The sequence below is a fragment of the Mchenga conophoros genome, linkage group LG9, assembly GCF_057382185.1.
Source record: "Mchenga conophoros isolate Kocher_MC1m ecotype Shallow Benthic linkage group LG9, M_conophoros_male_GT1.1, whole genome shotgun sequence".
Taxonomy (NCBI): Eukaryota; Metazoa; Chordata; class Actinopteri; order Cichliformes; family Cichlidae; genus Mchenga; species Mchenga conophoros.
The window spans coordinates 3,543,086-3,555,615 of NC_140534.1; the positions used below are offsets into that span (position 1 = coordinate 3,543,086).

The window sequence follows — 12,530 nt, forward strand, 5'->3', positions numbered from 1 at the left end:
CCTAAAGCGATGTGTATACTTAGTCGTGGAGGCCGCTACAAATGTCTGATTTATGCGCTCGAGTCAATGGACTGTTTCCACAGGACTGTGGAAGCGCTGGTATGGCTTCTGTCCTGTGGGGACAGGCAGGAACACTTTGTGTGTTTGAAACTTTTCCCACATCGCTGACATCAGTGTGGCTTCTCTCCAGTGTGGATAAGCAGGCGTCTCTCATCGTGGCTTTAACCCCTTGAACACATTGCTCACGTCGATCTGGCTTTTCCCTTCCAGTGACAGATTGATCTTCATTACTTTACTAGAATAAGCTGTCTGCTTACCTGTCCTGGTACAACCACACAACAAGGTCCACTGTGAGCTGTTGTTTCGTTTAGCATTTCACACAAAGCCTACAATTCACACTAGCAACATACTTTTACTTTAATGGTCTGGATGTGTCTCATGTTTTAAACTTTCTGCATATTCTGTTGTTTTAATTTCGGCGTACCTGCTTGAGAGGAATGAAATACACACAAAACACATCAAATCAAATGTGAGTTTTAGTCCAATTTATTTGTTTAATTATCACATCACTAATTAACAAGTAATCACAATACATTTTTTTCCAAACCGAAAAATAAAATTCAAATTATGAAAAACAAACACACACACGCAAAAAACAAAACAAAAACATGGAGGTTCTTCAAATGACAGAGTAAGTCTACCTAACACATCCCATAGTTTTTCAGCATGCTCTGCAGGTACAGTAGGTGTTCGTTAGCTAGTGTTACACTTGCATGTCAGATGTGAGTGTGGCAGCGTTCGATGAAGTACTACGAGGCTCCTTGGACAGATTTCAGAGGAGCTTTTATTAAATAAGCCAAAATGTTAGCTACGGTTCATTTTCTCAGCCTCAAATAAGAACGTTTTAGGGTCTCTGCCCTCTGAGTGCCGTAACAGAGCGGCTAATAGGCTTTGATATGCAGAATGTCCAAATGACAGGCCTGTATGTGGACCTCTGTGCCCACTGTTATGCAGTGGCATGTGATTCAGGTGCATTAGCTTCATTCCCATTTAGCTTTATTCTTTTATTATATGAACCTGCAGAGGTCACTGTATGCTTACAGAAACGTTTCTCACCTCTTAGGACTGGGCTTGCAAGCATAATTTCATAGTGTGCAGACATACATGTGCGTGCACTATACATTTTGTTAAAAAGGCTGCAGTTAATTAAATAATTAAGCATATATACGTCAATGTTTCTAAATCGAGCTGCTGCGACAACTCAAAATAAAATCATCTGCTATAATATTTGAAAGACTTGAAGAAGTGCTGCACTGGGAGTCTCAATTCTGGGCGAGATGCAGTCTGTAAAAGTGGCTGTGACAAATTTGATATTTTACACCCTCCAATCAGATGAGCACGCCCCCCACAGAGCTACAGGAGTGCATACGTTGTGTCTTTACTGCACTTATATCTCAAAAGACATTCTTTACTTCGGTGGCCCCTTTCAATAAAAACAGGTAGACCTTTTTATTTTTGCAGTTCTTAAAAACAGCCATAATAGTTATGATGCTTCCTTAAGGGTACTTGGAAAACTCCCCACCAACCAACCCTGCTTGGTATCTACTTTGCTTACTTCTTATATTTTAGGGGCCATGAAGAGGACTACAGAGCACATCTGTACACCCGTGTACTGGTAAGTAGAAACTCTGGGAGAAAAGCAAAGCTAGAAGAAGTTGGGACAGGCACAAGGAAGCTTTTTGCTAGAAGACAGCTGCTGCGGCGCAAACAAAGCAATTCAACTGCTTGATGACAGCTTTTATTAACGCGCCACCATCTGCATGTGAAATATTCCCAAAGACAATTCCAAAGACATTGGTTGACTTCCCGTCCCTGTACTTCTGTTAAAAATTACCGATGACTAAATCGATTAACAGCTGAAGAAGAAGAGAGAGGGCATGGGCATTCACACTACTGCAAAAGCTCACTCAGAATGAAGGATCACTTATTCCTCATTATTTCCACTCCATAACAGTCAACCCTCGCTGATACACTCAAGCTTTAAGGTGCTAAAGAATGTCATCAGAGCTTTTCTACAAATCACTGATTTTAGTGTCAGCTTGCACTGAAAACCTCTGTGTTTCTGTAGTTGGATGCTATTGCTAGGAAGAGCCTAATGAAGCTGAATTTGCATTTTGCTTTTTGGGAATTTTGCTACATTTGACAAAAACAATGACTTTGCAAACACAGACTGGAAACAACTGTGTGAGTAGTTCAAACGTAAGTACTGTTCTTCAGAAAACTGTCGGGTATACCTCAAACATTTTGGCAGTTACACGATGAGTTTCACCTCGCGGCGTCACAATGTTAGCTTAGATTATTGTGGCCAAAAGGATTAACAGCACTATTTCTTATTGTGATATCAACAGAAAATTACAAACAAACCTCTCATGCTAGTGAGGTAACATTTTCAAACATGGTAGCTAAACATGGTAGCTACTGCTAGCTACCAGAAGCTTGTTAGCTTCTTTCAACGCATTGTTTTGGTTTTATAATTTGGAACTTTGCTGTTTTACTTCATTGTCATGAACCCTGTTTTCAGACATAACAGCAGACAGCTGTTTGCAGTTTTAAAAAAAGCACCAGATGGGAGGCAAGTACAGTTAGCAGCTGAGTGGTGAAAAAAGCTAGCCATTAACTGTAGCATGTAGCAGCTAAAGAGTTGGTTGAGTCGAAGATAAAAAGAAAATGCTGTTCTTTTATTAAGCTAAGACGTATTACATGGACTGAAAAGGGCATGCTATGTTTGCTAACACGTTCCCCATCCTAACTTGATGAGATAATGTTTTGATCTATCATATTTTCATTTGCCAGTCAGTTAGATGTATGGTATCAGTTTCAGATGATACCCAGCCCTTGTTATATTACTTTAATGACTGCTGACAGAATCAGTTTGACAAAGCCAAAAGAGCAAACAAACAAACAAACAAAAGAAACCCTCTTTAAATCCTGACAGTGGCTGACCTGTGTGTGTGTTTGAGCCACGGAGTTGGTGCATACAAATCTGTGGTCAGCTGTGAAATTCAATCATGATTTTAAAAAGGGGAAACAAAGATTACAAACTGGTTCTTCCTCTCTGTTTCCTTTAAAACATAAATCAGCTAATCTCGACACTAATTGACCAAACCACAACACTTTCATAATGGACATCAGCCTTTAACCTAGAGTCATATTATCTGGCCATGCATTACAAAGGCAACATTTGATTACATTGCTACAATAGAAGAGGATAAAGCCACATCGTCCCTGCTGCTGTTCCAACAGGACACAGGAGTGTCAGCTGAAGCTTTAGCCAAATAACATGCTACCATGATCCTCACACACCTGAATGGGACAAGAAGCACTATCAGGAAAGGGTCACTTACAGGATTTCCTTTTAACAGCAGCACCAGATTTCTCCTGGCATTTCCTTTCACTCCCTCTGAGCAGTTTTAGGTCAGAGCCTGGGTCAGCCTCATTCGCTGTACTTCAAAATGACAGGAGGCACATACGATACACACAGCTCCTTCGACTTCAGACATATTTCATATTTCCTCATCCACATTTGGGCTGCAGACTGAACTTCAACTTCCTCTATTACGTTTCAGAAACGTTCAGGTTACAGGCTTCCTGCTATTTTGCCATTAATAAAAAAACAACCCTTTTCACGCTTCTAGCCACGCCTGCTTTTTCAACGTCCTCTCTCCCTCTGAATCTCTTTCGTCACTGTGTGTCTTGGTTTAGAAAAACCTGTGCGTGTTTCCAAGATTTTCTGATCAGACAAAAAAAAAAACGACCGCCCGTTGTATTGCTTATGCAGGAAGACACTATAAATAAATACAACTTTGTTTTAAAAATCAATGAAGGAGGAGGAAAGGAAAAAAAGAAAGACGCAAGAAATAAGATGAGCAGAACACCGAAGCTCATTTTTACACGATTTGTGTCACTCAAACACATCATCACAAACACAGAGAATAAAGAGTTAAACAGCCTACATGTTGTCTAGCTTTATTTTGTTTGTCAGCGCGTTTATGGTAAGTGTTGCTGAAGAGAGAGGAGGAGACGGTGAGATGAGTTACTATGATGTCACTGAAGCAGAGAGTAAGTGGATGCAGGTAACAAACAGCCCCTAGAGTCACAAAGGAAAGAGAAGCCAGGGTTTCCATGCTGATTAGTAGATGAGTGAAGTGACTTGCTGCTGACGCTGCTGTGGGTGCGGATGCTACTGGGGGAGGGTGATGGAGAGCACAGTCTGCCACAAGGCTGTGGGGTGAAGAGGATCCAAGCAAAAACCCAGAATGTGAGAAAACCTTACTGTGCCCTCGTTTCCCCTTCGCCTCTCACCAGGCACAGTCTACACAGTCACTCAGCCAAATCTAGCAGGGCGAGGGTGACGGCGCACAATCAGTGTGAGAGGAAAAGCATGATGGAACTACTCGATGGGTCAAAATGTAGCAATAGCAGGTTAGAGATATTGAGAGGGGTCACAACGGTCACGATCCCTTTAAGGAGCTGCTGCGGTCGACCCCCTGGACCTCCACCTGGAGCTGCAGCGAGGAGGGGGCGAAGGGGGAGCTGACGCAGCCGACCGAAGCCAGCGACTCGATGAGGGAGACACTACGAGTTGTCGGTTGCTGTTGTTGTTGGTGGTAGCTGGTATGTAGGGAATAAGAGGAGCCGTGTGGGTGGGGTCTGTTACTGTTGTTGTCCTGTGGGGCTAGCCAGGTGACGATGTCAGCGCCGTGGTCCGTGCGAGAGCGAGCATTCTCGCGGAAGTTGAGCTTGAAAGACTCAATCTAAAGCAGAAACGTTTGGGGGGAGGAGGGGAGGACAGGTAGGGAGAGGGGGAGAGAACAAGAACAAAGAAGGAAAACAGGAAAGACAAGGTGGGAGAGGGGGAGGCGGTGACGTTGAGGGGGGGAGTTGAAATGAGGAGGGCAGAGGGACAGCAGAATTAGATGCCTGTAAGATAAAAGATGGTGATGTGATCAGGAGCTTTGGACTGCAGACAGCACAACAATCAGACACTCGGCTCAGCAGGACAAGTACATCAAACCTTTCCTGCCTCCTCCTGGTTCACTATGTGGGGATCCCACCCAAACTAACACACCAACACATACTTACTTGTCTCTGGGATGTGTGAGTCCAGAGCCTGGGGCTCCTGGAGGCCCTCACTATGACAGGGAGCCCCGTCCTTCAACCCATTCTTCAGGGCAGCGGGGCCCCCAGCCTGCCCTGGCTCGGAGCCTGGGGCCGGGGCAGGGCTGCCACTCAGGGGGTCCCCACTCCCCTCTGTTGCCTCCTGTGCCCCCTCAGCCTAGAAACACATAGCAGGATGTGTCAATTGGTGGGGATGGAACAACCTGGCTCCAAATCTCCATCATCATGGCTGAGACGTAAAACTATAAGTTTTAATTATTATTATAACTTTTTTGTGAACAGCAACATGAAGTTCTTCAAACAGCAGTTTATGAGTAATTTATTTAGACATTTTTGGATGACAAGAATTTGATTAATGCAGCTAGAAGGATGTGGAGCCAGACTGAGGTGAGGTATGGAAGCTCTGAAAGGTTCAGCGAGAAAAACGACTTAACCTACATTGCTGTCTTACGACTTAAAAACAGGTGGAAATAACAGATTTTGCCAGGATATTCTGTAAAATAGTCCTCAGACTTGTACAGGTTAGCATCTTCAGTGAAGGATCAGCGCTGGTGATGAGAACTGGGTCTCCCCAGCAGGTGACTTATTTTCAGATGAAGCGTCCAAAAGGGAATTAATTCAGGAGTGGAACCAGAAGTGTGCTCGTCCTTTCCCCAAAGATTCACCAGGTTACGAACCTGAAATTGTCCCTGATGGTCAGACTGTCAGTGAGGACTCCACTGCAGTGTCCTGAGTTAATGTGTGCAAACAGCTTTAGGAATGATCTCGGCAAAATCCTTGTTCCACCTGTTCCCCAGTGCTGCACTCTGAGGTAAAACTACTGGATCAGTAATGGAAAGTGGATCCTTTCCCCTTTGGTTGGGAACTCAGAGCTTTCATAGTGGAAAAGAGATGGAAATACAAAAGACCCAAAAAACAACAACTTAAGAATACAATATTACAAATAACATCTGAGCATGCCCAATGAATGCAATGATAGAAATATAACTGAAAGTCAAACTCATCACCGAACAAAGCTGATGTAATGTGAAGGACACGTCTCTACAAAGTGCCAACATTAGCTTCTCCCAGTTAAACCCACTTTAAAACCCTTCTCCTCACACACAAGTTCTTTAATAATAAGGTTAAAGGTCAACCCAACAGAGCATTTCACTCTCACACTGCAGCCTTAGTCGTGGGTCCTACAGTTTTTGAAGTCGAGCTCTCAGCTTTCCTCTTCTGCTCCCAGTTTGGATCCATGAGCAGACTGTTGCTGACTGCTGATTTGGAGCTACATAATAAAACTGAATTGAATTGAACATTATTCTATCTTGGACGAATTTAATGTCACTGTAACAATTTCTCCAAAAGCAAAAATCAAAACCTGTCAGAATGAACCAAAGATGCCTGAACAGCTGGGAACACACTGAGAAATGAGCCAGGAAACAGTTTCCCTTCCACGGAACGACCACAGGCAAGACGCCTAAGAGACTGTGTGTGTGTGTGTGTGTGTGTGTGTGTGTGTGCATTGTAATGAAGGAGCAGTAATAGACACTAAACATGGGATTGTGCAACGGTTGCAAAGGTTCAGGTTCTGCATAAATCTGGATTCTGCAGAATGGAAAAAGGGGAAACTGTATCCTTTCATTGCTTCCAAAATAAAGATACATTTTACAAAGCTGTGCAAATCAGTGCTAAAAATAGGCTCTCTTATTTTGATGTTTGTTCTATTTGTAGCAATGATCACAAAGATCACGATGACCGGGCAAGCAAACTAGTGAATGAGGATGAAGATGTGACGATGTGGTGACCATGAAACAGACAGGCTGCCATAGGCTGAGGGGACAGGTGACATCATTATCATTTGATGAACTGGTGAATTTATATCCATTCTTTTATGTAACATGAACATTTTGAACGTTTTCAGTTTTTATTAAAAAACCAAAACCAAAAAATGGGCCCTTTATCTGTCACGGCTGCTTTCTGTGTCTCTGAATGTGCTGGGGGAGCATCCAGACGCTTTCACAACAGCAAGCTCAGGCTGGCTGCAGGGAGGAGGGTTCGAGGCCGGTGTGTGAGGCCATCCCACCTTACATGTCATTACCAACACAGAGGCCGAACAAGACCAACGGAAAAAGCCAGAGTCTTCATTTTTTGCCCCGATACACAAGTAATCCCACGATGTAACACATTTTTAAATACTAACATGCAGACGCATGCAGACCGGAAGGAACTGAATTCACAACAGTGTCCTTCAGACAGAGGTCAGGGTTAGAGGGCGATGCTGCGAGACATCAGATGCAAAGCAGTTTTAGAAGGTTCTGATGTCACGTGTCAGTGATTTTCAGGACGGGATTTTTTCATAAATTATTATTTTATTCTGATTATTCTTCTGATGAAATGATCCTACGTCTGTGAGAATGAAGCCAAGACAATCCTGAAGAAGCAGGTTCGGTCTTTTTTAAACTTAAATTCAGTTGTGACTGTTTATTGAAATGTCCTTGCTTCACCCTGTGAGGAGAAGTTGATTTATGTCGACTCGAGCTCCCAGAACATAAACTCCACAACAATTGTTGTCTACAAGCTACAAGCAAAGTTAGCCTTGAGACCAGGGCTGATGCTCCTGCCTCAAGTCTCACTTCTGGATTCATATCTGCCTGGATCTTGTGCCCTGCTGACAGTGGACAGCTCGCACAAAAAGCTGTGAAACTGCAGCTTTCATACATAAGGTTAAAAAAATCTATATTGTTCTTATTTTATTCATTTATCATAAGTGTCGTTAGTCTCATGAGGGATTTAGAAACACGGGTGCAGTCACTTCATTTTAATACCAAGAGCGGTTTTTTTTCACCGTTAAATATGGATGAAATCTGCAGAAAACTGTGTGTCAGGTTGCATGATTGAAATATTCTCTTTATTTTGGGCCTTGAGAGGGTAAATCGGAGGTTGTGATTTTAACCAAACCCAGTTCGTCGGTAAGTTAAATGGCACTTTTCACAGATACAAATCACAAAGTGCTTCACAATACAACCAGAAATATAAATAATAATATAAAACATTAATTAAAAGCTTGTTTGTATAGAAATGTCTTCAGCTGCTCTTTCAAAGAGTCGATGGAGTCTGTACAGCCTAAAGACAACAGAGCTCCACAGCTTTGGTGCCTGTACGTGGGACCAACAGTGACCTCTGACCTGACGACCTAAGTGCTCAGCAGGTCAGAGATAAACTGGGGAGCCTCACCGTGCAGAGCTCTAACAGATAAAACTACTATTTTAAAATGAAACCTAAAATTTACTGACAACCAATGAAGAGAAGCCAAAACTGGAGTAATGTGTGAGCTGTTGGTGCCGCAGCGTTCTGTACTGAAGGTCTGCTTTGGGTTGTAACACTAGTGAATAGCAGGTGGGCGGGGCTTCTCTGCTTCCATTCAGGGATGACCATGACGAGGTCATGTACCCTGTCGCTGACATCCAGAAGCACTTTTGTTACTTTGTTTAATATGAGCACTGTACAGTGGATGTCCGTACTGGGAGGATGAGAGTGTGTTAGTGCTGTAATGTAAGGATAAAGGCCATTATCGCCATTTGTGGACATAAATTTAAAAAAACGTTTCTTTGTTTTTTCTGTCGTGTTGTACCAAACCCTGACTCACCAGTTGTCCTTCATATTAACTGTAACTGTTGTTACAGCGCTACTTTCTTTATTCATGAAAGCGAGTCACCCCAGCTGCAGCTGGCGCTCATCGTTTTCACTCTTTAGTTTGTTGACTGATCAGAAACAGTTCAGTGGATTCAGAGGGACGTAAACACAGCGTGCACGGCTGTGGCTCGCGATCTCACCTTGATGTTTCCTCCTCCAGGTGAATGGCTCACATTGTCCATGGAGCCCACTTTGGACTGAGCCTTTTCCCTAAAGTTCACTTTGTGAGACTCGATCTTCACATCGCCGCCTCCTGCAACACACACATGTACGCAGATGCAAGCTTGTGCAGTCACAGACAGCCTGTAGTGCTGATGTATTGATTCATTGTTATTGTTTTATGACTGCAAACTCAGAGCACACAGGTTTAGCTCACCAGGCTTGTGCTTAAGGTTGTCCTTGGAGCCCAGCTTTGACGTCACCTTACTGACGTCCACCTTCTTGTTGAGAATCTGCACCTGTTGAATGTCACAAATGTTCCTTCTTTAATCCACAGATTCGTGTAAAAATGCTCGACTGTGGTTGAATAAAAGGACCAATCAGAAAAAAGAAACCCAACGTCCTGATTATACTTTGAGTTACCAGCATCAGGACAAACAGCACGCTGAACAAACCGCATCTTCTAGTTTCTTCGTCCGTGTTGTAGAAAAATGTTTTTTTGTGAAATATGTTTGTGCTGAACCCACGACAGAGACTAAAGGGAGGAGCTTGGCACAGCATCATTGCAGGAAACCAGAAACCCCAGATTTCTCTCAGTGATTTTGTCCTTACAGAACCAAGACAGCCAATCAGAGGGCAGAGGCTCCTGTTGGGTTGAGTAGGGTTTAGTAGGTTAGTGGGAGGGCGGGACAACACAAGACAACTTTAAGGAAGCGAGCAGGAGTGTGAAGCAGGTTCTGGGGAGGGGCTTGTACCTAAGCTTGGCCAGCATGCCAACAACTACAAAGCTCCATTTTCCAGCCAAGAGCAGCATTTACGTTACGAACATAGTCTTACAGTTCTCTTCTTTACACTGTGCCTCTCTTACAGCATTTCATCTGTGGCCTTCCCTTCATTCGAGCCATTTTAATGGGCTCTAAATATCAGACTAACTGGCCGGGACATGTGGGCTCTGGTTGTGGGCCAGACAGTACTTACATTCCCTCCACCAGGAACATGCTTCATATTGTCCTTGGAGCCCAAGCGAGATGTGACGTGGCTGAAGTCCAGCTTTTTGGAGACTATCTGAACCTATATGGACACAGCATAGCAGCAAGAGGGGAGCAGAGAAGAGCGAGGGAAAAGAGGGGAGGAGATGATAGAGGAGAGGTGAGGTAGAACAGAAGCAGAAACAAGAAGAGAAAGTGCAGGGAGGAAGAAGTCACCATTACAGGTAGGGTTAGAAAGGAAAGGATAGAAGGCAGAGCGAGGTTCAGCATCGCTGCTGTTTAAATAAGATGGAAACAGAGCACCAGGAGAAAAGGACAGCTGAAGGCCCCAAAGAGCACACCGAACCTGCTTTATGAAGCGCACACATGCAGCACAGCATACAGACGTGAACGTCTCGGACCCTCATTAAACTCTTTAAACGGAGACGCTGCCGCACACGTTGGTTAGCTGAACTAAACATACACCAAGAATTAAAACACACATATTATTTACAATACGTCAGGTTAGACTGCTAGACCCAACACACACATTCTGCATCCAAATGAGTTTAGTACGGTGGCCCTGAGAGGTCAAACACACCTTAACAAAACAACAGTAGACAGAAAAATGCAAAAGCTCATGAAACACAGCAGATGTCGAATAAAACACGTGAAAAATACAAGAAATGCAGAAATAGCTAAAAACTAAATCACAAAGGAAAACAGAAGCGTTTCTGGGGACACGAGAAGTGACAAGCTAACAAGCTAACAGGCTAACAGGCTAAAGGTCAACATGTATCTACAGTATTATATGAAACACATCGATAAAACACACCTGCACCTCCCTCACAGCACCGATGAGTCCTCTGCTTCTATTCAGCATGTTTGAATGTTACTTGTAATGAGTGCAGTTCATTTAGTTTTGTGTCCCAGAAACACTCGTGTTTTGTTTCTGATTTAATTTTAAGCTTTTGCTGCAGTTTTTCCTACAATTGTTGTTTTTTATTCAACTTGTGTTTTTTGGTGTTTTTCTATTTGTTTTGTCACCCTGACCTACAATAAGACGGAGACAAAAGAAGAAGAGCAACAAGCTGAAAAGTTGAAAGGTCCATAGATGACGTCTGTAGCTGTCTGGGTCCAGAACATAGTTTGGTTGCACTGCAGTCTGTGAGCTCAGTAAGCACGTTCCTGATGAATTTATGCTGTAAACGTCTATTTTTAAAGTCCCACTAAACACAGCATGGTGTTCATGTGTAAATTATGATCAGTGGGTGGACCCACACTGGCCATGCCCATCTTTTATATACAGCCTAAGGTAATGATCACACGTACCAATCATGTGCAGGTGACTGTGTCCATGTGTGACTGATCTTTATCTGGACTTCAGTGACTCGGACGCCCGTTAACAGTTAACATTTAAATGAGTTAAGGTCAAAGAATAATTCGTGTGCTTCTGTCACTTTTGTAATGCAATGAACCTGAGAAAAATGCATTTAGACTCCCTGGATGGTGTATGGATCGTAACACGTTTGGAATCGAACGTTTTATCTTTGTCCACAAACTACAGATTTAGACTGGGAGAGCAGCGGCTTGCTTCAAACAGCTTCTCTGCATTGTGTTAACTCACAAGCTGCTTCAAACCCCAGGCCAGGGTTAATTATCTTGGTTAATTAATGAGCAGAGGGTTCAAATTTAATTACAAATTAACCATAAATAATCCGATAACTAATTTCCCCACAGACACGTCTGATGCCCGTGTTGGGAGAAACTGAGAGAACAGGAGGCGTGTGCAATTTCAAGAGCCTCCAGTATACTGGCTAGCCTGCTCTTGTGCTCTCACTGGGTCGAGTTAATAAAAAAACAACAGAAATGAGAAGCAGAGAAAGGCAACCGGAAAATATATCAACAGAAAAGAGGGTCATGGTGGGAGGATGGAGAGGGAACTCACTTTGCCCTGGCTGCTCTCTTTGGAGGTGAAACCCCTGCTCTGAGAGGAAGGAGGCACCTGGGGAGACAAGTCCACACAGGGTCAACAACAACACCTCGTTAAAAAACACAGGAGGACGAGGTCAGAGTGCAGAGATTGTTTGGAAGCACAGCGGTGAAGGTAAGGAGTGAGGGGACAAAAGAAGGAGGGGAGCGAGGAAGAGTGGAGAGTGCATGCACAAGCAGAACCCGATCAACCCCATCGACTCCACAGTACTCAGTGCTCTGCTGTTTACACCATCGGACTGTGAAACCAGGGCAACAACAGAACCAATGAATGAAATGGCATTTTTAAAATGATCATTTAAGGTTAATTTTCTGTGTTACTGCAAATTAATCAGCTTTTGTCCATCAAGTAAATGTTAGACTTCCTGTAGCAACGACCGCCTGATCTCATATCTTAGCTGTTATTTTGTTGACATTCACAGAAAACTACACGAGACCAGTGTCGTAAACCTTTTCAACATCCATCCTCTTTCTAAAGAGCCTTGATGGAAGTTGTGTGTCTACAATGACAGTAGATGTACATGCAGAGGAAATCCCACGCAAAAAAGAGAAGAA

General features: G+C 43.4%; 1 protein-coding gene across 12 annotated transcripts in view; it reads right to left on the minus strand.

The window, feature by feature from the left end:
• Nucleotides 1-530: 530 nt before the first annotated feature.
• LOC146566625 (uncharacterized) overlaps nt 531-12,530 on the minus strand; it is a 120,184-nt gene continuing 108,184 nt past the window's right edge. For 6 of the 12 annotated variants that reach the window (XM_085286164.1, XM_085286167.1, XM_085286172.1 and 3 more), the window contains 6 exons: nt 11,932-11,988; nt 9,994-10,086; nt 9,233-9,314; nt 8,997-9,109; nt 5,143-5,335; nt 4,832-4,980 (listed from right to left, as the gene is read on the minus strand). In XM_085286164.1, coding sequence (XP_085142290.1) covers nt 4,973-4,980; nt 5,143-5,335; nt 8,997-9,109; nt 9,233-9,314; nt 9,994-10,086; nt 11,932-11,988 — 546 coding nt within the window. In that variant the 3' untranslated portion in view covers nt 4,832-4,972. The other 6 variants (XM_085286163.1, XM_085286169.1, XM_085286174.1 and 3 more) reach the window with 6 other exon arrangements.